The sequence below is a fragment of the Drosophila virilis genome, chromosome 2 (assembly GCF_030788295.1).
Source record: "Drosophila virilis strain 15010-1051.87 chromosome 2, Dvir_AGI_RSII-ME, whole genome shotgun sequence".
In the NCBI taxonomy this organism is placed as follows: Eukaryota; Metazoa; Arthropoda; class Insecta; order Diptera; family Drosophilidae; genus Drosophila; species Drosophila virilis.
Window position 1 is genome coordinate 14,154,126 of NC_091544.1, and position 27,265 is coordinate 14,181,390.

Genomic DNA, 27,265 nt, shown 5'->3' on the forward strand with positions numbered 1-27,265 from the left:
AAAAAAAAACATTTGTCAACAGCCCAAACAAGTTCAAAGCAAATCGATCAGCTGCAGCATCGCCAGCAGCTCGACGTGTGAATGTGAATGTGAATGTGAATGTGAGTATAAAGATGGCGCATGATAATGATCATCAGCATGAATGAAGTTGATGACTACTGCGATGGGTTTAGTACATGCATAAACCCAAACAGAGGTATTAGAAATTGCGCAAGCTATTTTAACATCGGCAATGTTGGAAATGATATCAAGGCCAGCTGGTTGACACAAAAACCTAATGAATCGGCTAACTAATATTAATTGGTCATTGTATCGATCTCAAGTTGGACAATTTCATCAATTAGCTATTTGATACGCATAAATTCCACTCTACAATATATTTTAGTTGATGAAATTTGCATGAGAATTTAAGTAAATTTTAGTTCCGTTTTTTTTTTTTTTTTTGTATTTTAATTATCTTTTTTTTTTACATGCAAATGATGCGAAGCTCGTTAGAAGAGCAACATGCACTTTGTGTATATGCAAGACTTCTTAAATTATTTATGTTCAGCAGAAGCAGCTTGATTAATTTCAGTGGAAACTTTTGCAGATTCTTTATTAATCCGCTAAGCATGAATATCGGCTATACGTTTTTTTACTTGATAAGATAAATCTATATTATAATTTAACTACAGATTTTACAAAAACAACATTTTCGCTTACGGCATATTTTCAAAATAAAATTTCTCTTTTCAAACTATCGAAAAACGTTATTTTTCTCACAAATCCTATCGATATATAAGTTTATCGACCTGTAACATATCGTAATATGTTATCGCAATAGTTTGTAGTCACGATAGTATCGATACAATATCAACAAATGAATGTACTCGAATGTACTTTTAGCTGGCTGAAGAAATAGACCCAAACAAGTTAAAATGTTGCAACAAAATATATTAGACCAGCTTAAACAGTTTATAGACACAGTTAGCAATGGACACAGTAATCCACAGCTCCTAACAAAACCCTCACTCATAAAAGTTGCGTAAGTTTGTGCCACACTTGCAACTATTCTGCAGATAATGTTTACTCAATGCATTTTACGCACACAGGTTGGGATTTCTGGATGAGCTACCGGCCACTCGCGACATCGTTTTTGATTACTTTGGCATTCTAGCAGAGATCGGGGTGCAGCTCTATATATCTCCCGAAATGATGGATCAAAAAACGGGTCTGCCAGTATCGCAAATGAAACAGGAAGGCAATCCGCATCAACAGATGCGCGCAGAGGAGTACGAAAGCTTTAATATGGTCAAAACATCGCTACAAAATTTAATATGGAAGGGGCCACCGGCTTGGTCGCCGCTCATTGCCAACTGGAGCTTAGAGCTAGTGGCCAAGCTATCGGACAAGTACACACAGCGCAGGATGACGATTCCTGCCTCCTGCAACTACTGGCTGGAATGCAGTGCTATGCATGGTCTGCTCACGCTGATCAACAGTTGCTTTCGCAAGCTGAGCAACTCGGAGGCGGAGACATGCGTGGAGACCATGCTGAGTGCGTTTCATCGCTATCCCATGACATTCGACTGGATTGTGGCCCGGCTGGGCGGCTGTTTTCCCTACAAGATCATTATGCAAATACTGCAGTGCGGCATCAAGCGTTTCGTAGACGATTATCGCTGTCATTTGGACTCTGAAGCTGGCATCCTGGACTACATGACCTCCTGCCATGAACAACAATTGCGCGCGGCATTCTGTGAAATGCTCAAAGATGGCCTGGCACCCAAAAAACCACTTGATGTGGCTATAGTACCGTTTCTACTAATAACCACAAATTACTCCGATGCCATTCTACAGAGCTTGGTCAATGTTTTTATAGATATATGTGAGTTTGTGCCATTTACCAACCTAAGCTGTTGCCTTACCTGACTGTTATTTTCCCTCCAGACACCGATGATATGTGCGATGCCATCGTGCAGAAGGCTCCGCTTTGGCTAAGCAACAAAATGTTTGCCGACATGCAGCCGTCCCTGAATAATGCCGTGCTACGTCTTAATCAACACGGTGCCAAGCTACTGTTAATGGTGGCCAAATTGGCTGAAAAGTACGTGTGGTGTCAGGAGTTTTTGGATACGTCTATGCAGGAATTGGAGCAATGGGTGCTGAACATGCGCACTTTTCCATTACTTGGAGATTTAGCTTCCGAAAAAACTAAGTACATGCTCTGGAAAAGCTGCCTCAGCACAAATCTATTGGAGCAACAGACAGCAGTGCGTTTGCTGCTCGTGGTCTGTAAGTACTAAGCCTTTGAAATATTCTGGTAAAATGAACTCATTCCGCTCTCGCCGTACAGCCTCACAGCATCCACATATCTATTATCAAACAATATCGCAATTGCTGCGCAAGTCCTATGCACAAAATCCGAATACCATTGGCGCTCTGATGCGCTTGCTGGGTGGCCAGAGCGGTGTGCTCAACTTTCCCAACATAACGCAGGGGTTTAAAATGGTGCTGGAGGATATAACGCTGCAGGAGCAGGTTAACAATCGTTTGCCCGTGGAGCCCGGCACTCCAACGGAGGCATATAATACATTTTACAACCTCAACCTGCTGACCAAGTTAGAAAGTCAATACATAGAATGTTTGTACATATGCTAATAGTTAATTATTTGTCCACAGAATGCACAAAAAGAATCAATTTCCGCATACTAAGCCGCAGCTGTTGACGCAATCATTGAACGAATGCCTGCCTAAGATTATACAAATCCTCGACTGCACAATTCAAAAGCTATTGCTACGAATGGATAAAGTTGCTGCTGAGCTCAGCGCTGAGAAGTTTAAAAAACAGCAGGCCAACAACAACAATCACGAAACAATGCAAGATTTGTATAATGGCAATGGTCCCGTTAAGCGTCCCAAACTAGAAGAAGGTGAAGTGACCCAGACGGACGAAACACCTGATGCAGCACGCATGCGTTTGGCGCATCTAATTGTGGAGCTGCTAAACAACATCGAGGCTGGCACACGCTGCACTGTGCTGCGAACACCGCTGGTGCTTAAACTTGCTGTTCTTAGCGTGAAGTACTTCTTTGTAGGCCTCAGCGAGACGAGTAAGCCAAAAACTCATTTTTTCACTTGGCTTAACAACTAATTTATATTTCATTACGCCAGCTGTCATCCGTCGCGCCGCGGCAGCTCATCGAGCCTATGCGCTGCTGCAGCGTCAATGCTCCGCCCGCAAAATTGCGCGCACCGTTTGCCTGCGTGAGCTGGTTGAGAGTGCGCTTTTCTATCATGGCCATTTGCTTGGTCAGCTAGAGGAGTACGAATTAGATGAGCTAAAAATACCTGAACATGAGCTGCTTATAGTGCAAAACCTGCACACAAGCTCTGGGTCCAACTCAAATCGCTCTGTACTGCATTCCGGCGTCATTGGGCGGGGACTGCGACCTGTGCTGCCCATTAATAACAGAAGCTGCGATGCGGAAAAGCAAGCACTATATCTAAAGGCGCTTAATGCGTGCTGCATGGATATGGTAATACATAACGTTCTCGCAAACGTGCCAGAAGACTTAACACGATACGTTTTCTTTTAGGAAAAGCCGAACAATGTTGAAGGATACTCGCTGGTCTCATTGACGCTTGTAGAACTGGTCTCGACGGATGTTATGTACAATGGACTACCTTTTCCCGATGAAGAGTTTACTCGCGTCACTATGGAACGGGATATGCAAATACGTCGTGCCTTTATAACCTCGCCTGTTCTTTGGGCAGTGCTTGGTTTGATAGCTACTCACAGGCCCGCCTTGTGCTACTCTTCAGTGCTGCTGCGTGCGCTGTGCGCCACCTGTTTGCATCACTGGCGTGGCAAGAATGGTAAGAAATTGGACGTTACCACTGAAGTCTAAGTTAATAATTTTTGTTCTCTTTTAGTCAATAAATTCCAGCCCACATCCGCCAACGACGAGCTTATGCTGTGCACCAAGAAACTGCTACAATTGCTGGCCATAGGCCAGCTGATACCGCCACCTCTTTCCAACCTGCACACGATTATTGAGCACTTCGAAGCGCCGGAGGTAAGCTTCGAATATATGTATAAACATGCCGTTTGTAAGGATTTGACTTATTTTGCGACTTTACAGATTGCTGTGCTGCTGCGGGAGTGCATTTGGAATTATTTAAAGGATCATGTACCCTCACCTGCACTCTTTCACGTGGACAACAATGGTCTGCATTGGCGCAACACGAGCCAGGTTAAAGTGCTGCCGCAGTATGTGGATACGCTGCGACATCTAATGCAAAAGAAGCTTAGCAAGCTAGGCCCGCACTATCATCAAATGTTCATCATGAGTGATCTGCACATAAGCTCAACTGTTCCAGCAATAGCAGAGCCAACAGCAGTCATGCCTAAATCCAGCATTGAAGTCGTAGAATTGGAATAATAGAATTAGTTAGTCAACTGTTAAGTTTAAAGTTTGCAATGCCAATTAAGCTTAATTTAAATTTGTCAATAAAGGCAAAAACATATTCCATAAATAAGACCAAAAACACTTGACACTTTTTTTCGAATTGCGAGTATTTACAAAGTTTAATCGAATCACTTCCACTGTATTACAAGTACTCCAACGCAGGAGTATAGAAATAATTAACTAAACTTTAGTAGATAATTACACATGTCGGGAGATCCAAATGGAAAGGAAATATGTGTGAACTAAATGCAGTTTTTATATATATTTAAATATTCTTCAATAGTTTCAAATTTGTATTACACTTATAAATTTTCCATTGCAAAATACTGTCCAGCAGTTTGTGTATGGTCGACGCCTGTAAATTGCATTGATTTAGAAGTTATTAAAACCAACAACAGTTCAACAATTTACTTATTTGCGTATTGCCGACGCGCAGTTTACTTTAACGAATCTTTGCTAATTGCAATTATTCAACGTGTTTGTTCTTTACATTTAATACATATCAACGACCTAAATAACTTTCTCATATAATACACGGTATTGTCACTTGGATCTTACTTGCATTCTGCTGCCTGCCTAACAGCTTTCTAAGCTAATTTAAGGTGTCGGCTCTTAGTGTGTGCCTCGATTACTCTCTCGCTCTCTCTTTTCTTCTTCCTCTTTCAATCTCGCTTTATCTTAATAAATACTTGGCGAATGTAAGACAACAAAAACAAAAACAAAAACCAAAAAGTTGCTCACAATTTGTTAACAAGTTATTACTTTTCCATATTACTCTAGTAACTAGGGGGGGTTTGGGTAGGGCCTACGATGTGCGACAATGACTCAGCTTGCGCACTGAGATGCAGGATACAAGTTTTTTAGCTCGACGCTTCAGGCCAGAGCCCTTTTTCTTGACCGTGGTCACCTCCCTGGAGCCGTTGACCATGGCCTCAGCTTCAGCACTTGTGGATGGCTCGTACGAATGGCACGCCACGCTGGCAGCAGCGTTCCTATTAGCGCGTATCTCAGCTGCAGCAGATGCAGCGCGCCGCGCCAATTCCTCTGAAAGAAATATAATAGTAATCAAGAGTTTATTTGGGGGTTGTAATATCTTGAACATACGATTGACGTCGTGCTCAGTGAAGTAAACATCTTCCTGATCCTGTTCGTTGCCATAATGATAAGCTTCTAGGTAAGGCAGTACTGTGGAACGTCCGTATTTGTCGCCCTTCAGTGGAGGAATGGGTATCGGTGGGCCAGTCACCGCTGGTGCGGACAGGAACCAACTGCAAGGACACAAAATTGCCATAAATAAAACCAATTGTTGCATTTACGTAATGGACCACTTACGCATCTTTGCGTATTTGTTGCAGAGAGAGCCGCGCAGTTGGATCTGCTTGCAGCATGCCCAATATTAATTTGGCAAAGCTTTCATCCAAATCATATAGCCAGTCGGGCGCAGTCCACTGACTACGTCCAATGTTCTCCAGTAATCGGTAGATGTTGTCGCCCTCAAACGGATACAGACCCGTTGCCAGATTATAGCTGCAAATCAATAAATGTTGAAACGTTCCTAAGTACCAGTAAAAAGCTATTTACTTACAGGGTAACGCCACTGCTCCATATGTCCACTTTAAAGCCTGCAAACGTTTCATGTCCATTGGCAATTTCTGGCGGTTGAAACGCAGGCGAGCCCTGACCCGTTGTGCAGGTGTCGTCTGGGGCAAACATATCGAGCTGCTCGGCCACGCCAAAATCTGATATTTTGAGCGTTTGGTCAAGCGTCAGCAGCAGATTACCCGGCTTGATGTCCTTGTGTATCACACGGCAGCTGTGTAAATACTCCAATCCATTCACCAGCTGTTGAAAATATTGATGCGCTTGATAGAGCGGCATCTTCTTTTCCGGCGCATGATCCAGCATCTCCTGCAAGCCGCCAATGCAATACTCCATGACCAAGTACATCTTTTGTTTCTCCTCATTGTACATCACATCGACCAATTGGACAACATTCTGGTTTTTCAGCTGCTTCAGCAAATGAATTTCCCGTGTCACATTCTGCTCGCCATTGGGTATGCGGCGTAGCTTTCGTTTGGTGAGTATCTTAACGGCCAGCCGGCAAAGGTTCTCCGAATTCATGGCTTCCTTTACTTTGCCATAGGAGCCCTCTCCTAGCACATCGCCCATCACATATTTGCCCACCATTTTGATGTTCTTCTTTTTCTGTTGATAAATAATTTCCTGGCTGTCAACGCGGTTAAAGAACATATTGCCTATATCCAGTGTGACACGATCCAGGGCATCGATTGCATCATCGTCCAGCCAGGTGACTTGCGGATGCTCCGCATGGTGGTTACCACCAACAGCCGCATCGAGTTCCACATCTTTGCTACCATTTAGCTCTACGAAAGCATCTTCTATATCGGATGTTGCGTCAAAATGGTAGTTTTGATTTGTTAACAGAACGGTCATCTCATCATCTGCCGCGCCAACTAAATCAACATCCTTGCCAGCCACATCGACCGACTTGTCAGAGCCATGCTGCTGCTCACCGCCCCCGCCAGATTGCAAAATTGTTGCTTTAGCTTGTGCCTCCATTACATGTGTGCTGGTCACAGTAACAGTCATTTGGATGCGTTGCGCTCGCAGCTCAACACACGCTATTTGTGTACACTTATTATATGAACGTATAAACGGCGCTCTATTGCAGTTGCCGTCTCTTCGCGCTCTCCTTGTGTGCTCGTGGGCCAAACTAGAACATTGCATAAACCTTCGAACTGCCCACAACGCACAGTTCACATTTCTATGAGGGGTACGCTGTTCGAACCTTCGGTCCGTTGTGCACGAAGATTGTCGCAACGCTTACTAGCTTGTTGGTTTTGTCCAGTTTTTGCTATAATGCTATAAAATTCAGTGTTTACTTTAAACTGGGAATATGTTGTATTTAGATGTATATGTGTATGTCAATTGTTGATATAATATCGATAATTGCGATATTTTTACTATCGATATAGCAGTACTCCCACTTTTGATTAAATTAATTTTTCACCATCTATCGATAACACATAACGTGACTTGGTACATGGTTCTATGACAACCACAATCAGTAAGTAAATAAGCCACTTTAGATACAAAATAAATCAATTTATAGAAAGGAATAAATATTTTGGTAGAAAAGTCAAAACAATCTCATCGAAAAAAGAAAATATAAATAAGAAGCGGGAATATCTCTATAAATCGTGTTAGCTAATGCTATAAATACGATAGATCGGTTGTATTAGACTCATCTCTAACATAATTTATCGGCAGCGCAACAAAAAACTGTTGTTTTTATTTTACTTATATTAAAATCCTTCGAAAGGAAAAAGCAAGTCATGGCAACGGAAATCACAACTAAAGCGCGATTGGAAAGACTAATGGCCGCGAAGGTGGACCTGGAGGCACAGATTAATAAAAATGGACAAATATTGGCCGCGGTAAATACTCACACAAGCATGTAGGCAAGGTGACATAGATCAAGGTACCAAAAAGTGTAATGTGACGTCAGAAATGCCGCACTATGAGCTTGTCCAAGCGCCTTGCATACTTATATTTATGCCTGTACAGATACTAATATTTGATCCTTACAGAACGACAATGTTGGCATGACTGGTTCACTTGTTGATGCTGAAGGATTTCCTCGGAACGACATCGATATCTATCAAGTGCGCCAGGCGCGTCAGACCATTATCTGTTTGCAAAATGATCACAAGGAATTGATGAATCAAATACAAACCCTGCTCAATCAATACCATGCTGAGATAGCTACCACAGATCCCGAGCTGGTGAATCGGGCATCAGCCTTGGAGCTGAACAGTGGGCGAGAAGGCGGCGGAGCACTCATAATGCCACCGAATACACGCCCATTAGTTGTCGTCAATCTTGTAAGCCCCAACTCGCCAGCCGAGGAAGCGGTCAGTGCAATAACACATAATCCAATTATTATCGTCGAAAGCTAATTGTTTCTATTGCAGGGCTTGCGTGTGGGCGACAAAATCATGCGTTTTGGCTCCATCAACGAAAATAACTTTAAGAATAGCCTAGCACAAATTGGAGAAGTTGTGCGCGACATGCAGAATCAAAACGTGCAGCTAAAGATCAAACGTGGCGAACAGTTTCTGGATCTGATACTTGTGCCCAAGGCATGGAGCGGTCGGGGTCTGCTCGGCTGCAACATTGTGCTGCCACCGGAGCCCATGGAATATTAGATCTTATTTATATAATTTGTAGTGCTCATTTTTTATTTTACATTTTATTGCGTGTAATGTTTGGCAATGTAATTTAATTTAATTCCCTTAAAACATTGAAGTTGATTTGGTGGCCTGAATTTGCGAAGCATCAATATGTCATTTCAATGCTGGCCTTAATGCATTGAAATGACAGTTTGCAACGGCTGCTGACTAACTATGCCAAGCCATGACACCAAAATATCTGAGGCGCATAGGTCCAGGGGTTTGGCACTGAGCCTGAAAGTACATCAATTCAAATGCGCGCCACTTTGCTAAGCTTTCGCAAGTTGGCAGCCCCAGCTTGCGCCTGCCTACTCAGCGTCGGCATGGGATGCTCAACCCTAATACCCACAAAGGATCCAGCAGCCTGTCAGTTTGTGCGCCGTTGCCGTGCCAGTTGAGAATTACAATCGAATGTGCGTGCATTGCGAACGGGAAAACGAGCCAACGACAAACGAAATGAGATGAAATTATTGTAGTGAAAATTTGTGTAATTAATATATTAGAAGCTAAGCGAATGACAAATTAAAAGATGTGCATGCAGAATTCCTAAAATTTGGAAAATTTTGAATTTCTGAAAATTTGGCCAAAAGTCCAACAATTATTGTGTATGTGTACAATGTTTTATATAATGAATACCAGTTCCTTTTACTTTTCTTTTTTGGATCTTCCTTTCGCGATGCTGTGCCTGTGCATGGGGCGGTGGAGAAGGAGGAGGATGAGGGGGGGGGGGGGGGGGGGTCGAAGAACAAGTCAAGCGCATACATCAGGCAGTTAAATGGTCGACCACAGGATTCTTGATAGTGTCACTGTCATTGCCACTGCACAGCAAATGTCAACGACAGCACAAATAATACGAGACTGGCGGAGGCTGCGCGATTAAGCTTGCGGGTGGCGCAACAAATAATGAGAATAGAAAGAAAAAAAACTTGAAACGAACAAAAAAAAAACAAAAAACAACAACAACAACACCGTGTAGCATAGGGAAACTAGCAAAAAGTTAACTAAGGGCGTTTGGCATTCCACCTAGAAGTACTGTGGCCTGCTTCAGAAATTTCGACACAGTCACACAGCTTGCCACACTTATGTGTTGTTGTGGCATCCACAAATGTTCAACCACCCTCTCACGGTCCGAATTTGTGCTTATGTACGTTGTGGCTTGGCTCAATAAATTATAAAAAAAGCATGTGCCTGTGCCTGTGTCTGCGTCTCTGTGTGTGTGTGTGTGATGTACGCTTCAACGCGCAACGTTGACGTACTGAAGACAACTCGCCCTCACACACACACACACACGCACACACACACACACGGATAGGCAGCCAGACGTACACACTTAAATTCATATACAAATACTGATGCATGAATAATTTAATGGTACTGCAATGCTGCCTACTTGTTAGACAAATTGAAAAGCAGGCCAGCAGCAAAATATACGATTCGCTTCTCTTAACAATATTATAGCATGCCTTTAAATTTGCCTACAAAAGCGCACGTATGTATGTATGTACACACACACATACATGTGCAGGACAGACTCAGACACAACGCACACAGATGAGCTTTTGCTGTTTTTTTTTTTTTTGTTTCTTCATGCACGGCTTGTCCCCTTTCATCTCATTTATTCGGTTAAGCTTTTGGCGCAAAATTTGTGTGTGTGTGTTTTTTTTAATAATTCAGGAACTACAGTTACCGCCAAATCTGCAGAATTGCTTACAGTTTTACACTTGCGGCCCAGTTTGGGTGCCAAGAATCTTGGCGCTTATCTGAAAAACGCGCATACAACTAAATAATTCATGTTGTAGCCAATTTGGCACACATACTGTGTGCATGCATGTGTTAGTGAGCTTATATGTACATACATACATATCTATGTATATGTATTGGCTTGTGTCGTTTGCACAGTGTCGCAGGGTATTTATTTTTTTGACGATGACAGATTAGGCAATTTGCATCGTTAGCCGCCAGCAAATGGCCAGGATGTGGCCAAAACGATTGTCACTTTCAGCGTCAATCTGAGTGCGCTATTTTTAGCCAGAGCATACTACAAAATACTATTTATGTTCATTTCTGTTTTAACCCGGGCCGCCCACAGAGTGCGTAGCCAGAACAGAACTGCAGCCGAAGGACATTGCAACGACGAGATGCCGCTATGTGTGTGCACAGCAACGACAACAAAATAGCCGTCTATAGCAGCAATAGCCTTGAAAGGGCTATAACCCATATCAGCAGGACCATAGAGCCAGGTTACGGTTACGGTTACGGTTACAGTTACCTGGCCGCCAGCAACTGATTGGGGCCAGAGCGAACATTTTGATGATGACGCTGATGATGCAGTTACAAATGCAGCAGCAGTTCTGTTATAAATAACACAAGGACATGGATGGGCGCAATGAACGCGTTTACGACGAGGACAAAGGCGCAGGCAACAGCAACTACAACAACAACAGCAGCAGAAGCAGAAGCAACGGCAGAAGCAACGGCAGTTGCAACGGCATGTGTGACAGAAATAAATGCAGCCGTGTACAACAACATTTGCAAGTGCTGCTAAAATTAAAATACTTATAGTTGTTTATTGTATCATATTTAATGCAATTGCACTCGAGTGCACGAACAAGTGACACCTAAGTGAATTTCTCAGATAATTGCCTCGTGCGCCAAAAAGTAGACAACAACAGCAACAACAACAAAAAAAACTAAAACTAAACGACGAAAAACGCGCGCACGCACACACACACACACACACACACACACAGCAACGGCCAAGACTTTGATTAGGCAGCGCCTGAAGCTGTCAGCGCGCGTGTGTGTGTGTGCAGGAGAGCAAGCGAGAGCGAGCGAGAGCGGAAGAGAGGCAGTTAGAGTGAAAGTGGCAGGCGGCCAAGGTGTCGAGTTTCAAGTGTTTCTGTTTGCACGTCGTGTGTGCGCGTGTGTGTGTGTTAGTTACTGCGCTTAACCTGATTTACAAAAGTTTTGTCCTTTCAACGTAAACGGCCAACGCACACACACACACACACACATATGGAAGTCTGCAGCTGGATTAGTCACAATACCAATAAACCGTACAACCGCAAGAGAAGACGCCGCCAGCAGTCATCGAGGAGACAGCCGTACATTGTGAATGGAATGCATGTTTTTAGCCAATAACCTCGCCTAAATGAAGCATGAAGAAACAAAATGTCCGCACGATATCCCTGATCGTGTGTACATTTACATATTTACTTGTGGGCGCCGCCGTCTTTGATGCCCTCGAATCGGAGACGGAAAAACGCCGCTGGGAGGCATTGCAAGGTAATCAAAAAATATATATTTAATATTTCTATTAAACATCCTGTCATTTGTTGTCTTGCTGTTGCAGGTGTCGAGGATCGGATAATACGCAAATATAATATATCACAGGAGGATTTTAAAGTCATGGAGACGGTGGTTCTCAAATCGGAGCCACACAAGGCTGGCCAACAATGGAAGTTCACTGGCGCATTCTATTATGCAACGACAGTGCTAACAACAATTGGTATATAGTCAATATATATTTTTGATATAGAAATAGAGCAATATTCATGTAGAATTCTAACAAACGGTTTTCGAATTTGTGTGGTGAAATATTATATTTTATATTATATATTTACGCTCTTCAGAGCGATATATATGGTTTATCCCATCTGGGTGAGATATGGATTATATATAAGCTCCGCAACAAAGGACGTGTTCGGTTACGATATTTTGATAAACAACAAAGTTTTCCATACAAGAACCTAAGTTTTGTCCGATCAATTCGATGGCAGCTATATGATATAGTAAGCCGATCCGTTCGCCGTTTCTATGGGTAGCTCCATAATTAGAGACTAGTTCACATAAGAAACTGACTCAGGGACTTGGCTATATCGACCTGACTGTTGATACTGATTAGGAATATATATATATATATATAGGGGTATGAAGATGTTCTCTTCTATGCGTTTCTCATTTTGTGAGAACCTATCGAAGGTTAGTTTCGATTAGACCTTGCTTTGTCTTTAGCTCGAAATTATTTCAATGCCTTGACCTTAGATAAGGCCTAAATATTCCGTTAACTTAACTTAATTTACTATTTTAGGGTAGTGAAAATACCGTTAGCTTAGTATTAGAAACTGAAACATATAAAAAACTTTTGGCTGGGCTTATAAGTAGTAAAAAAAAATAGCGTAACTCGAGTCAGGATATAGGAATGCTATAATAATTCTTTGCTTTCGTAGTGCAGATCGCAATGATGATTTCTTCACAACAATTCGTTAAATCTCAATTGATTCATTTGCAGGCTATGGACACTCAACGCCAACGACCCGCGGTGGCAAACTATTTACAATGTGCTATGCCATTGTTGGGATACCCTTGGGTCTGGTCATGTTTCAGAGCATCGGAGAAAGAGTGAATAGACTGAGCAGGTGTGTGCCCATCCTACCTCCAATAACATTTGATAGTCTAGTGACAAGCGTTTTATGCCATTCTCGTTATCAGCTTTGTTATCAAAGCGGTGCGGACATCGCTGCGCTGCAAGCGAACGCTTGCCTCAGAGGTGGACCTAATATGCGTTGTCACGACGCTCAGTTCGCTGACGATCGCGGGTGGTGCGGCGGCTTTTTCCAAGTTTGAGGGCTGGAGCTATTTTGATTCAGTATATTACTGTTTTATTACTTTAACCACAATAGGTGAGCGATCAAAGCGTTCTAAACAATTAATTGATTAATAATAATAATTGTGTTATATTCGTGCAAACTAGGCTTTGGCGATATGGTAGCTTTACAAAAGGATAATGCGCTAAATCGAAAACCCGAATATGTTATGTTCGCACTGATATTTATACTATTCGGACTGGCAATTGTTGCCGCCTCACTGAACTTGTTAGTACTAAGGTTTGTTACAATGAATACCGAGGACGAGCGACGCGACGAGGCCCAAGCCATGCAGGTGAGCTGTCACCTATGTTTTATAATATAGTACATCGATAATGTCCATGCCATTGCTATTTCTTCAGTAGACTTGCGGACTGTTTTTTCTTTAAGCCATAAAATACACCTATCAAGTTGACCAATTGGCAGTAAACCGTTTTCCTCAAACCTTAAACTTATTCAACTCTATTAGTCCTAGCTGCGTACATAGTTCCGACCTCTAACTGATGAGCATACCCTTTGACTTTCAACATTTTCTGCTCATATTTTTTTAAAATAAATTATATTCATTTTCTTTAAGTACTTGCTTGCCAATTAATCGCACAATTTATCAACTTATACGCGCACATTCTGGTTTTTCCACATTTGCTATTGTAAGAAATATGCTTCAATTTCTGCATTTATTTATTCAATTCAATTAGTCCGATTAACTTATATTAAATATGTTGAAATTCATTCACTTATTAATTGAATTTAATGCGTCAGCATATAAAGAACTTAATGGAAAATCAAATATATATATATATATTTTGTTTCTTTTTTGGCATATTTTCGGTTGCTTTTGACTTAATGATATCAAAACAAATGCAAACGCGCGCTTAGTTTATGACCAAGTCCAGTTTATGGACCAATGAGGTGATTGCGGTTTTTTAGAGCTTTAAATACATACTATGACTTACCAATGCTACAACAACAACAACAACAACAACAACTACTACTACTGCTTCGAGCAGCCTAACAACCTGATCTACACTGAACAAATACACATTTCTTAGCCTCTAACAACAAGAACAACAAGAACACCCACTTTCTATTCACAAAATGCGCTACAATCTATGCTATATATTATTAATTGTGATATCTATTAGTTAACTAATTGAGATATTGGCATGATATTACAGGCACTACAAGTGGCTGTCAAACTGGAGGGCGATGTGATAACATCCAATGATTCCATACTGAGCGGCTACGAAGGACAAGACGTCGAATCGCTGAATGGCACAAATACATCCTCAATGTGCTCATGCCGTTGTATTTGCTTGAATGGAAACCGGCATAAAAAGTATGTAAGCCTACACATCAACTTGGACATAAGCCTTAAGTTGGATATAAGCATAAGCAAAGGGCTTAAGCATAGACCATTTAGCATCTTGAGCATAAGCAACCCTTGACAAACGGGTCCTTAGTGTGCGATTGTACGGTTTCCGTTTCCTGTTTGATTTCCTTAGTCTACTTACGTTCAAACTGCGTATGTGGGAGAATAATAAATTTATCAACTCACATATAGCAGCAGAAAGTTAAGATGTCTAAACTTCAAACTCTTTTGGAAGTCTACAAAATCTGAACCAATATTATCTTACAAATTGGTTAGCTTTAACACTTTCAACTAAAAGATTAACTGCATTAGACCAGTTCAATATTGGAAAAACTGGATTTTTAATGAACTTGCCAATGCATCCGGCTTAAGATTCGGCTCAAAGTAATTAACAATTTTTGAATATCGAGCTTGAAGTAATTTCCAACTTATTTTAAATATGACTTATATCATATAAAAACTTTAAATATGAGAACCAAACATAAACTATTTGGTCTATGCATTTAATAAATGTGTTTATGTTTTATATATGTGTATTTCGACTTCAATATTATTGGTAATTCGATATTATTTGAATGTATTTTCTTCTATGGCTTTGCATTTGGTTTATCTTTGGCTTTGTTTGATGTCTCGATGTTGTGTAAACGTATTTTATAACTGAATATACTCTGGCAACAGGCATAAAAACGCGACCAGTGAAAACGTTGCAGAGTAAGCAGATTTTCCTAGTAATTTGTTATGCATCATATCATCTCGTCAAGCATCATTTAAATGATAACAATACATTTACCTGTTCTACTGCTTTCACAGGCAACAGTACAAGCTGCGCCGCTCGCCAACTCACATACGTCACCTGCTGCCGGAGGTGGTGCCCATGCAGGATCTGAACTATGATACGCAGAGCATGCACACCATTGGCGCCCTCAATGGCAGTGGCCTCATGACTGGCAGCCACATGGGCATGGGCCTGGATGTTGTGGACGACACAGGCAATCGTTCGCCTCTCAAGCAGCCGCACAAATTGCTCAAACGCAATGTATCACTTTTATCTTTTCGTATTTAGATGCCAAATTTGGAGCAGCATCAGCAGCAGCAGCAGCAGCAGAAGGAACAACGAATATGGCCGCGCCCACTCGTATAGCAAAACGCCCCCTTTTCCTGCCTCTCCACAAACGACTTAAACATAATTAAAGTGATAAAACTTTCTCTGATACATAGTACTTAAACCTAATGGAATTCGGAACTGAAGGGTAGTGAATATTAAATTGGAATAATGAAAAATGTGCAAATTCATGTGCGTTCACGAACTAATATTTATGTGCATTTACAATGTAAATTAGTGCATAAATATATATAATACACACATATACAATCTGTAGTAAGCATTATAGAGATAAATATCTAACTATATGTATATGTATATTATTGAATTAGGGCACTAGAAAATTGATCTAAACCACTGCCATTTCCGAGCGATAGACACAAATCATCACAAGGATCACATAGACCTTCTGTCACTCTCTCTCTCTCACTCTCTCTTTCTCTCTGTTTCTCATTTTCTCTCAACAGCCACTGAAATTAATCAATATCGAAATTATAGTGTGAAACACTAGACTAGAACTGCCTTTTTCAGGCTGCACTTAGATACCGTACATGATCCGCTAAGAAGAATATAAATCTATATAGATTCAAAGACGTGTCAAATTCAATTTTTGTAAATACTAAATATTTTTGCTTAATATTTTTGATTAGAACATGCCCATTTTATTCTTATATATATATATATATTTCTTATGATTATTAATGATGTATTTAGTCACGAGCGGGATATTAGTTTAATATTATACCTAAATATACATAATATAGTTAGTAGTCTCATTAACAAAACGCCAAGGTAACATTACAGCCAACTACTTGTCTTACCAAGTGCTCAATTGACTCCAAAGAGTGCCAAACATAATATAGATACGAGGTATATGAGTGTTGCCACGCCCACTCGATACCAACCCTAACTATAGACAGCCCTTTGCAGTCCTTAATTCTATTAGTCACTGACCCTCGAATCGTCAGACGCATTTAGACGCATCAACGCAAACGATTGCATTTGGTTTTAATGTAGTTGATAATTCCCAACTAAGATATTTATGAAACTTCCATTTTACAAATAATTTTCTTTGGTATTCAGCTCAGTTGAGATGAAAACGCTTTCAAATGCCCCCCCACAAGAAAATCCTTATGTGCTTTGTAAATATTTTAGTAAATAAACGTAGTTACAGATATACTTTAAAGAATAAAATATTTCTAAAACAAAAAAAAACACAACTACCGCAGTTATGAGGCATAGTTATGTATTTAATTCTGTATTAACAAAAGGCAAGCAAAAAGAAAACAAAATATATATTACGTACGACTTTTTAATATAAAATTTATTTCAAATTTTTAGTAGGTATTGTCTGTATGTGTTTAAACAATTTCACATAAGTATGAAATATAGCTGCTCAATTTCAAATAAAAGTAAAACAAATTGTAATTTTATTTCATTGAAAATAAAGCAAAAAATTGAAATTTAAATAAAAAAAACTTTGTAAAATACATTTGAGTATATTCAAATCCGAAAATAAACACCAAATTGTATATACTTGAACATGCTGCAAGCTTGATTTAATGCCAATGGACTTTTACATCTTACTCGAGAATTATATTATATCATATAGTAGTTATAGTTGCCCACCACAAAAGTACCACGTTTACAGTTTTTATTTTATGAATCCATTCGGTTTTTATTGAAATATTTGTGTGATAATTTGGTTTAAACAATTTGTTAGGCAAGCATTTTATTGCCTTTGCACAAGAAATAATCAATGGAAAAGTATTCGACCGACAGATGCCCTTTGTATAATTTGTGTTAAACATGCGTACAATCGGGTATATTCAACAATTAGAATACATTGGCGAAACGTGTGTGTCGAACGAGCTCTTAAACATAATTTTTAAATATTAAAAAATGTTTACGATGTTTGGTAGTGGATTTAAGATTTGCATGTTTTTGTTTTGTTTTGTTTCAAGTGATTTTGGTGGATAAGGTGTCTGTATTGGGGGTTCTCTATAGTAATTAGTCGAAATCTAAAATCAATATTTTTATAATTAATGGGACAGCTAACTAATCTAATCGTCCATGCTTTCGTTGTTGCGATCTGGTGAAGCGTTTCCATTCTTCGGGGATGCTGAACGCGAACGGGAGCGAGAACGTGACTTATTATCAGCCGATGCGGAGCGATCGCTGCAAGAGAGATGTTTTTTTGAAATATGTTTTAATAAATATATACTAAATATTGGGAGCCACCAAACACGGTCTGCACATCCAAACAAAATCAAAGAAAGCACGAAAAGAAAGCATATCACATAAAGCTCAAAGAATTAAAGAAAACATACAAATTATATGGCAGACACTTACCGTGAACGCGAATCGCGACGATTAGACTTTGAACGTGATCGAGAACGTGACTCACGCTTGGAATTGGAGCGTGAGCGTGAGTGCGAGTCGCGCTTGGGCGAACGGGAGCGAGTGCGTGAGCGGGACTTTGACTTTGACTTGGACACATCACGAGATTTGCTAATAAGAGAGATTTTATTGTTAGAATTAAACTTTAAGCCTGAAATCGGGGATAAAATAAACTCACTTTGAACGCGAACGTGTGCGAGAACGCGATTTAACTGGTGACTTGGACTTTGAGCGTCCGCCGCGTGACTTGGAGCGGCTGCGCGACTTAGAGCGCGAATGCGACGAGCGACGTGAGCGAGAACGTCTGCGCGAGCGAGAGCGTGAACGTGAGCTGGAAGAACGGGAACGACCGCGTCCACCGCCTCCGCCGCCACCACCACCCCCGCCGCCACCGCCACCACCACCGCTGCGTCCGCCACGACGATCCTCGACCAAATGCACACGACGCCCATTCAGCTCAGTATCATCAAGCTTCTCAATGGCAGTCTTCATGTCCGACAACGAGGCAAACTCCACCACGCTAAAGATTCAGTTAATAAATTAGTTGACAAAAATCAAAATGTGCTTTCGACATTATTTACCCCTCGTTGCGACGCTGCTTGTGGGCATCAGCATAGGTGACCTCGCCAGCCTGGCGCATGTAGTCCTTCAGATCCTGCAGATAACGCACAAATAATACGAAAAACAATATGTGAATTAGTACAAAAAATAGCTAGAGATATATGTGCTCTTGAAGGCAAATCAAATACAGCGTGCAGACCAAGCAGTTTGAATATATTTCCGATCTGGTATCGTTGCAACGCTAGTATGCGCAACATTTATGTGGAATTGGGCCTTCCTAACCAAAGCTGTGTCCCTCTTTGCCACTCAATATCAGTCTGTATGAGATCGATCACTCGCATCGCCTGCCTAATGGACACCTCTTGTTTTTTTTTTGTTGGGGGTATGGAGTTAGGGGGTAGAAGTGCAAGTGCCAGTTGCGCCGTTGCCAGTTCAGTCGAATTGAGCACAACAACGCCAGTTCGGTTGAAATATTCATTGCTTGTGTTTGCTGCACGCGGTACAAAACGTAAGCATAATTATATATAATAATATTTATATATATATTTTTTAATACATTTTTTTTTTTTTGGTTTCTTGATCAAAAAAATGATAAATCAAAAGTTGTAATTGAGTTCTTACTTAATGCGCTTTCAGAGAGAGGACACACACATCGCTTTTATCGTACAACACCGAGAGTTTTGTTTGTCTGCCTAGTAACTGTCGGCCAATGGGGGCAACCCTCAGCTGGACCGCAAGACCTCATCGAAAGAGCAGTTAGCGAGATCGAGAGCTCCACATCTCAACATCAAATCATTTGATCAGCATGTTGGCGGCCAGGCCAGGCCAGCAACCAGAAAACCGCACGCAAAGTCGGCCACAATGCCGTGCCAGACACTCGGGCAGTTTTGGCAGATGAGCGAATTGGCCAGGAAATGCATTTTTTTTTTATGTATGTATGTGCTTTAACTTGATCATTATATTGGAATTTATATATATTTTTTGTTGTGCTACTTGTTTATTGTTTTTTTTTTTGTTTTTGTTCATGTACTTTTTAATCGTGGGACCCAAAAAAACGCACAGTCAGAAACAGTTGCCGGGAGCCAGGACCACTGCCGGGGCCGCAGTCGGGATTTGTGGGTGAGAGAGCGAGCAGTGGCAGTGTAGAGCAGCAGTACGCACAGTACAAAACAGTACGCAACCAGGCAGTCAACCAGGCGGCGGCATCTCATCTCTCCCACGGCCTCACAGAAACGAACTGTAAAAATAAGAAATACGTTTTGGGGAGCGCCTCTGAGGCTGGAACGTTATCGGCGGTGCGACGATGGCGTGTTAGCTGCTCCATGAGTCTCTAGTCGATAGTCAGCCAGAGCCAGAGCCAGAGCCAGAAGCCAGAGTCGGAGCCAGGCCAGACCTTGCCAGTTAAGAGGGGGAACACACAGACACATAGAATTGGCGCACAGTGTTGCACTTTGCCTAACCGAAGATGAAATGAACGCGTTAAAGAGTCGGCCAGTATCATCATCGTCATGTCATCAATGGTCATCATCATCATCCCATCGCATCTAACTGTTTAGTTTTATTTTTTTTGTTAACGTCTCTCCCTCTCTCTCTCTCTGTCTCTCTCTTTGTCTGTCATACGACCTCAAAACTCTCATATTCGCTATAAGGAATTTGACAATTCTTTATATAATTTTTGTAATTAAATTGTGAATGCTTAAACATTTAAATACCTAAGCCTCAGCGTACAATAGGCAAGCCTACGCAATACGGCTATAACATATTCTTGGCATTTTGGGCATTGCGCGTAGGCTGGCCTTTTGTTAGCCCAAATCTCAGGCAGCTGCCATCACAATTCACATCAGTTGTATGTTTTTAATTTTTTTTTATTTTTTTTGGCATGGATGACGACGAGGCATCAACGACGACGACAGCGGCGACGGCGATGACGACAGCGCGAAGACCAAGCGTGTTTGGGAGATGGTTTTTTAGGGGAAATACAGCTTTTATATAACCCAAGCGAAGATCATTCACAAAGCGACCGACAACGATAACGTGGGATGCACTGTCAGGCGTCGAATCTCTTTATGTTGCGTGCGTGTTTTGTTTCTGTCTCTCGTTTTTTGTTGGATTTCTCTTCCGTTTGTAATACATGTAACAAGTTGAGGCCCCCGGCCAGGCTTTATATCGTACATCGACGAAGTATTTGGCCATAGCACGTTATTGTTTTATTAGTTTCAGTTCAGCTCGGTTTATATGGCACCTTTTCTCTGGCCATTACACATAATACTGCCTGTATTTTTGTCACTCTCTTCTAAGCTCTGGGGCGGTTCAGTAACAGATACACATCACACTCTTTTTCTTTTTGGTTGGTGTGAAAAAAATAAGTGTTGGGATTGCAACGATCAGTACCAGTTTTTAACGTACTTTTGCATTGTTTAACTTTTGCTTAAGTCTAAGTCAACTATACAGCTTAAACATAATAGATATATAATATGTACATAGTTTATTGAGCTTGAAAATAATCGATGCAGGCATTTCATTTTTCACACGTCGTTAGTTTTCGAGCTCAATAATCAAAGGGGGGGAAACTACTAGGAAAGAAAAAAAAAAATAAATAAATAAACGCCAAGCGTTTCGGGGAGCAACACCAACTTAGAAATGGAGTTCAAAATCAAAACAAAATAAGAAGATAGAACAGGGAAGTGCTGGGTTTAGATATATGATATAGTTTATAGATAGATTGATTGATTAGCTCTTTCAGTAGCGCCCAATTGACGAGTCAGTTAGATTGTTGTTACCATATATATATATTTATATATATTTATACTAGTCTACTTTTTAGGCTACTGTTAAATACGTAAGTAGGGAGATAGATGACTTACCTGCCAGCTGACGCGACTGGACAAATTCTCGACAATCAAACGGTACTCGGTGCGCAATGGCGGTCCATAACGGGAGGATGATCTGGAATTTTTGTTTCTGGTGAATAATTTAATGAATTCAAAATTAGTATTGACACTGCGCTGCTGCTCAAAAGATTTTATATATATGTACATATCGTGATTATTGCAAATGCTACTCCACCCAAGCCAAATGGCAAGAGCATAAAAGTTGAGCATTTCAATATATAAAAGGGAAAATGAAGGATGGGGTTGGCAGTCGCAAAAGGCGCGCCGCAAAAATTCAATTATTAATAATAGTAAATTATGTGCATTTGATTGATTGATTAGGACGTGCAGCATGTAAGTAAATTATTATATGTTTCAAATTAAGCAGAACAGAAAGTTATATTAACATATATATAAACAGCATGTCAGTGTCTTTAGGAAATGAGTTGGCGCTATTTGTAAACTATCACAGTAGACCCTTGACTAGCTTATCTTACAGAACATTGAGATAGCGAAGATACGAAAACCCGAGAGTATTATTTGACTTCTCAAAGTCAATTTACAAGCATAAATAGCCGTATTATTTGCATTTCAGATAGTTAATTTTGTTATATAAGTACGCTTTGAGGGTATATATTGGAAGTTTCTAGATTACAGTCTATGGGTCCACTGCATTATGTTCATTAAACACTCGATTTGAACAAATTCTAAGTTTTGCACACGCATCAGTACTTACTTATCATTATATCTGCCGCCCCCGCCGCGGCGACCGCCGTAGCGGTCATCGTAACGATCCCGGTTGCTGCCACGAGCTGTGCCTCTGGCTGGTTCAACAACCACACTGTAGCAACAGAAGCCGGATATGAATTTTTATTTATAGTTTAACTTTTACACACTATTCAAAACTTACCGTTCGCCCAGTAGCTCCTTCCCGTTTAACTCGTAGACGGCATCGTCTGCGTCACGATAGTCCTCGAATTCCTATTAATTAAACAAGCATTTGTCTCATATCGATTTATCAATTCTTTGTTATGCCCACTTACCACGAAGCCATAGCCATTCTTGATGAGTATGTCACGAGTTCGGCCATAGCCTTTGAAAAAGCGCTCCAAATCGCGCTCACGCACGCCGTAGGGCAGGCCGCCCACATAAACGCGTGATCCAACCATATTTGTTGTTGATTATGCTGTATAAAGCGTGACGATAAAAATTTCCTTTTCAATATTTCTATTTTGTTAAGATTTCAACTACTACAGGCTAATACGTGTGTACATATGTATGTATGGCTGTGTGAGTTATATATACATAAGCGTATATGAATGTGTGTGTATTTGGCAAGATGGCGGCGTCGCCGATGTGAACGTTGGCCACCGGGTACAGAACTTTTTAGCAAATCATTGATAAGTGCTTTGTTGATGTATTTTTTAAGCATATTCATAATAAAATTGTTAACATACCGTTTACTAACAAGTATTGATTGTAAATATTTCCTTTGCCGGACTCAAACACACTTTTTCTTGTTTTTTTACGCACTGCACGTCAGACGAAAAATAATTCAGACTCAACCTCGACGCAATTTATACGGAAATGACACTGAACTCAAAACTGCTTTGCCGCCTCGATGCGGCGTCAGCATTGTAATATTTTTATTTGCTTCAGCCCTGGTTTACAACCAAGCAAGACGTCATATATTTACCTGTTACTTGTCACGATTAAATATATTTTTATTTGCAATACGTATCAATGTACAGTATATTACAAAAGTTATTAGCATTGATATTATTACTTAAATGTACTGATTAAAAAGTAAATTAATAATTAGACCCCTTGAGCATGTATATGTCACCATACATATTTTTCAAGGCAACGTCACATTTACCAGTCACACTTTTTTAAAAATATCGGTCACTGTTACTATCGCAGGTTCGATCATCTCGGCCGGCATCTGCTGTCAGATACGTGGTCGCCATTTTTCCAGTTCACTTTTCAGCACACTCAGGTACTTACTTTTTCTCTTGCTGTGCGTGTGAGTGAGCTGGGCGTCTACTGTGAAAAAATTCATTTTTATTTGTAAGAAAATCCCTGATCGTATAATTAACAATATAAAAGCAAGTGAAATGGCTGATTTAAATGACTCCAATGGAAACTACGACGACAATGATGAGGTGAGCGAAATGTGTGTAATATATGTAGTTGCATGTACAAGTGCCGACGCCGACATATTTAAAATGGTAAAACGCATTTATAATTTTGCTATAAGTGTGCTTTAAATACGTTTTATTCGCCAATGCCCGATTAATACAGGACAAATGATGACAGGAATGAATGTCGTGCCGGTTGCCCTAATTTCAGAAAACAAATAAAAATTGTACATGCGGCAATGCAAATGTTAAAAAGAAAATGGCGGGCGGCTTTTTTTTTTATTATCGATTTCACTTGTGACTAACTGTACTCTCTTGTTTATTTTTTTTTTCCAGCAAATTTCTGAGCCCGAGCAGCTACGTAAGCTGTTTATCGGCGGTTTGGACTACCGAACCACCGATGAGGGCCTTAAAGCTCATTTTGAGAAATGGGGCAATATCGTCGATGTTGTGGTTATGAAGGATCCAAAAACAAAGCGCTCTCGCGGTTTCGGCTTTATCACTTACTCGCAGTCTTATATGATTGATAATGCGCAGAATGCACGTCCCCATAAAATCGATGGACGCACTGTTGAGCCAAAGCGTGCCGTGCCGCGACAGGAGATCGATGCGCCCAACGCTGGCGCTACGGTAAAGAAATTGTTTGTGGGTGGTCTGCGTGACGATCATGACGAGGAGTGCTTGCGCGAGTACTTCAAGGAGTTCGGGCAGATTGTTGGCGTCAATATTGTGTCTGACAAGGACACCGGCAAGAAGCGCGGCTTTGCGTTCATTGAGTTCGACGATTACGATCCTGTGGACAAAATTATCCTGCAGAAGACGCACAACATCAAGAACAAGACGCTCGACGTAAAGAAAGCAATTGCCAAACAGGATATGGATCGCCAGGGTGGTGGTGGTGGCGGCGGCGGCGGTGGTGGCGGCCGTGGCGGTCCCGGAGGACGCGCCGGTGGTCGAGGTGGTGATCGTGGTGGCCAAGGCGGCGGCTGGGGTAACAATCGCCAAAATGGCGGCGGTAATTGGGGTTCCGGTGGCGGAGGCTTTGGTAATAATGGCAATTTCGGTGGCAACCAAGGTAGCTCTGGTGGCTGGAACCAACAGACCGGCCCCTGGAATAACCAGGGCGGTAACAGCGGCGGCGGCGGTGGCTGGAACGGTGGCGGTGGCGGCTACAGCGGCAGCGGTGGTAACAGCAACGGCAACTGGGGTGGCGGTAACGGCGGCGGTAGCTTCAGCAACGATTATCAACAGAGCTACGGTGGCGGTCCGCAGCGCAACAGCAACTTTGGCAACAATCGCCCGGCGCCATACAACCAAGGCGGCGGCTTCAACAAGAGTAAGTCGAACAAGTCGAAGATGTTATAAACATGTTTTGGAATTGTTAACCTAATCAATGCTTTATCTAGGTGGCGGCCAAGGCAGCGGAGGTGGCCAGGGCGGTTTTGGTGGTGGAAATAATTACAACACCAGCCAAGGTGGCAATATGGGCGGCAATAGACGTTACTAATCAAGGTAAATATGATGTTTATGGCTTACTCACTTGTAAATATGTGTTTAAATGTGTATTTTAAAGCGTTCGGACAAAGTCACAGTTGTAGCGAACGAAAAAAAAAAGTTGTTTCAAACGAAAAATCGAATTGCTTCGTTGTTAACTGAAAACCCTTATATTAAAAGTGCTAATGCAAATTTTCTCCTTTCTCGCAAATAGGTAAACACTTACAGAATCAGTTCAAGCTAGACAAAAAGGCAGTCTAGGCGCAGGCAGTGAGACAGGCAGAGGCAGGCAATCAATGACAGTGAGAGGCAGTGAAATTTGGGAAAGGCAGGCAGACAAGATAATGATTTAAGCAAGTAATCAGCAGCTATACAGAAAATGAAGTGTATGCAGTTATCAGGCAATCGACATTGTGTGCCCTCAAGACCAGCCTATAAGCAACTAACTAACCCCGATAAAAAACAAAGAAAGAAAATAATATCAAAACAAACAATACTAAACAAATTATGTTTGATATGAACCTGAGAAACTCACTTCAACCAACAAATATCAACAATTTATTGCTAATGTCTTGTCTCAATTATACATACATTTAATTTTTATGATCAATTCGTGTTTAGGATTTTAAGAACCTTGAACGCTTAGTTTTAACTAAATTAACACACCATACAACAACACAACAAAAAACAAAAACCTATCCGAAAAATATACTAAAACTATATAATTTTATTTATAAAATTGACTATTGAAAATGCATCTTTTGCAACAATTCTCTTCGAGAATCGATTGTCCATATGGATTGAGGTGGCCGAATTGGTGGCCTGCAGTATATATATACATATATATAAAAAAAAGGAAAAGGTAGTGTACCTTAAATTCAATGTAGATTGTAGTCGACGATGCTCAGTTTATAAAGCACTGATCGTACTTTACACATATAATTTTTTAGAAAATCAGCAAACAATTTTTTAAGTAAATATATAGAAAGAAACCTATTTTGTAATAAATTTTTTGTATATTTAAGCTTTTTATATCTATGATTTATATTATCTGAGAAATGCCCACAAAAGGAACCAAATATCTGTTAATTCACAAAGATACGTGAAAATGATTGTGCACATTTTTTACATTCATTTTTATTTTCCAACAAATGCATAATATGAATATGCATTAACGTTACATACCAATTTTTGTTAGTGTATAAGACGTATATAGCAGCTATTCTGATTGATTTTTGGTACAAAAGAACTAAAAGTAAATATCATAAAATTTGTTCTGTAATTAGTACGTTACGAGGTAAAACTAAAAACGAAAGCTAAAAGAAAATAAATCTAATGTTACCCACCCGAAATGTGACTACAGAGAGCAGATAAAAGAAATCCCCCTCCAACCCACAGCAAGAGGAATGAATATATCATACAGAACAAACAAATATTTATAGAGTTCTGCACTAAGGTAGGCACAAATGTATCTGATGGGAAGCCACAAAAGAGAAGCGCTCGTGTAGATAATAGCAATTACCGCACTTCGCGTCAAGTTTATACCATAAACACCTTGGCAACAGCTTACTAATGCACTACGTATTTCTTTGCAAGACTGCTTGAAGAGCTGGATGCTGAATTCCGGGCAACTGGTACCCAAAGAGCTTGGGCTCACTGACAAATTTGGTTGGCAGTCAACTAAACTGAAGCATTTGCCTCAGTCGCAAGGTAAGTACAGTATAATGTCGTATGTGCCATATTTTGATTGCAATAAAATAATTTAGTAATTTAAACAATGTTGTTTCCATTATTGGTGCACGGGGGACGGCTTTGAATGTTGTATAAGACCACAAATTCATTTAACCGAAGTTGGATTTGAAAGGGCGATTTGTCAACGGACTTGATGCTTATCGGTTATCGATAAATGTTGTGATATGAACATTCCGTTTACTGCCGCCACATATTTCAAAAAGGTGCGAGAGAGAGAGAGAGC

At 40.7% G+C, this 27,265-nt stretch overlaps 6 protein-coding genes across 12 annotated transcripts; 4 read left to right on the forward strand and 2 right to left on the reverse strand.

Moving 5' to 3' along the window:
• Nucleotides 1-852: 852 nt before the first annotated feature.
• Nucleotides 853-4,521, forward strand: omd (integrator complex subunit 5 omd). Its single transcript, XM_002053827.4, has 9 exons — nucleotides 853-1,024; nucleotides 1,092-1,867; nucleotides 1,930-2,274; nucleotides 2,336-2,600; nucleotides 2,662-3,092; nucleotides 3,154-3,518; nucleotides 3,579-3,858; nucleotides 3,916-4,058; nucleotides 4,125-4,521. The coding sequence occupies exons 1-9, from the start codon at nucleotides 918-920 to the stop codon at nucleotides 4,422-4,424; spliced, it is 3,012 nt and encodes a 1,003-aa protein (XP_002053863.1). The 5' UTR covers nucleotides 853-917; the 3' UTR covers nucleotides 4,425-4,521.
• A 19-nt stretch (nucleotides 4,522-4,540) lies between these two features.
• On the reverse strand, nucleotides 4,541-7,404 carry Lkb1 (Lkb1 kinase). Its single transcript, XM_002053826.4, has 4 exons — nucleotides 6,037-7,404; nucleotides 5,784-5,978; nucleotides 5,556-5,719; nucleotides 4,541-5,495 (listed from the first exon to the last, which is right to left on the reverse strand). Exons 1-4 carry the CDS (start codon nucleotides 7,197-7,199, stop codon nucleotides 5,257-5,259), a joined length of 1,761 nt encoding a protein of 586 aa, XP_002053862.2. The 5' UTR covers nucleotides 7,200-7,404; the 3' UTR covers nucleotides 4,541-5,256.
• A 315-nt stretch (nucleotides 7,405-7,719) lies between these two features.
• On the forward strand, nucleotides 7,720-8,773 carry LOC6630973 (26S proteasome non-ATPase regulatory subunit 9). The gene is made up of 3 exons (XM_032434020.2): nucleotides 7,720-7,909; nucleotides 8,063-8,386; nucleotides 8,447-8,773. The coding sequence occupies exons 1-3, from the start codon at nucleotides 7,808-7,810 to the stop codon at nucleotides 8,678-8,680; spliced, it is 660 nt and encodes a 219-aa protein (XP_032289911.1). The 5' UTR covers nucleotides 7,720-7,807; the 3' UTR covers nucleotides 8,681-8,773.
• A 2,154-nt stretch (nucleotides 8,774-10,927) lies between these two features.
• Task6 (TWIK-related acid-sensitive K[+] channel 6) lies at nucleotides 10,928-17,366 on the forward strand. Of its 4 annotated transcripts, XM_015171577.3 has the most exons (9): nucleotides 10,928-11,989; nucleotides 12,057-12,212; nucleotides 12,996-13,122; nucleotides 13,196-13,386; nucleotides 13,458-13,645; nucleotides 14,230-14,262; nucleotides 14,529-14,689; nucleotides 15,401-15,433; nucleotides 15,533-17,366. In XM_015171577.3, exons 1-9 carry the CDS (start codon nucleotides 11,863-11,865, stop codon nucleotides 15,783-15,785), a joined length of 1,269 nt encoding a protein of 422 aa, XP_015027063.1. In that variant the 5' UTR covers nucleotides 10,928-11,862; the 3' UTR covers nucleotides 15,786-17,366. The 4 variants fall into 4 exon arrangements, with proteins under 4 accessions (XP_015027063.1, XP_015027064.1, XP_002053860.1 ...); XM_015171578.3 differs by lacking the exon at nucleotides 15,401-15,433; XM_002053824.4 differs by lacking the exon at nucleotides 14,230-14,262.
• A 226-nt stretch (nucleotides 17,367-17,592) lies between these two features.
• Nucleotides 17,593-23,271, reverse strand: B52 (serine and arginine rich splicing factor B52). Of its 4 annotated transcripts, none has more exons than XM_002053823.4 (9): nucleotides 23,113-23,271; nucleotides 22,699-22,841; nucleotides 22,566-22,636; nucleotides 22,392-22,496; nucleotides 21,650-21,731; nucleotides 18,806-18,879; nucleotides 18,403-18,744; nucleotides 18,177-18,335; nucleotides 17,593-18,002 (listed from the first exon to the last, which is right to left on the reverse strand). In XM_002053823.4, the coding sequence occupies exons 2-9, from the start codon at nucleotides 22,822-22,824 to the stop codon at nucleotides 17,888-17,890; spliced, it is 1,074 nt and encodes a 357-aa protein (XP_002053859.2). In that variant the 5' UTR covers nucleotides 22,825-22,841; nucleotides 23,113-23,271; the 3' UTR covers nucleotides 17,593-17,887. The 4 variants fall into 4 exon arrangements, with proteins under 4 accessions (XP_002053859.2, XP_015027550.1, XP_015027549.1 ...); XM_015172064.3 differs by having other exon boundaries at nucleotides 21,650-21,746; XM_070206875.1 differs by lacking the exons at nucleotides 17,593-18,002; nucleotides 18,177-18,335; nucleotides 18,403-18,744; nucleotides 18,806-18,879 and adding an exon at nucleotides 19,786-21,125.
• Nucleotides 23,272-23,626: 355 nt separating this feature from the next.
• Nucleotides 23,627-26,642, forward strand: Hrb87F (Heterogeneous nuclear ribonucleoprotein at 87F). The gene is made up of 4 exons (XM_032433973.2): nucleotides 23,627-23,820; nucleotides 24,133-25,132; nucleotides 25,203-25,308; nucleotides 25,505-26,642. The coding sequence occupies exons 1-3, from the start codon at nucleotides 23,773-23,775 to the stop codon at nucleotides 25,301-25,303; spliced, it is 1,149 nt and encodes a 382-aa protein (XP_032289864.1). The 5' UTR covers nucleotides 23,627-23,772; the 3' UTR covers nucleotides 25,304-25,308; nucleotides 25,505-26,642.
• Nucleotides 26,643-27,265: the final 623 nt, after the last annotated feature.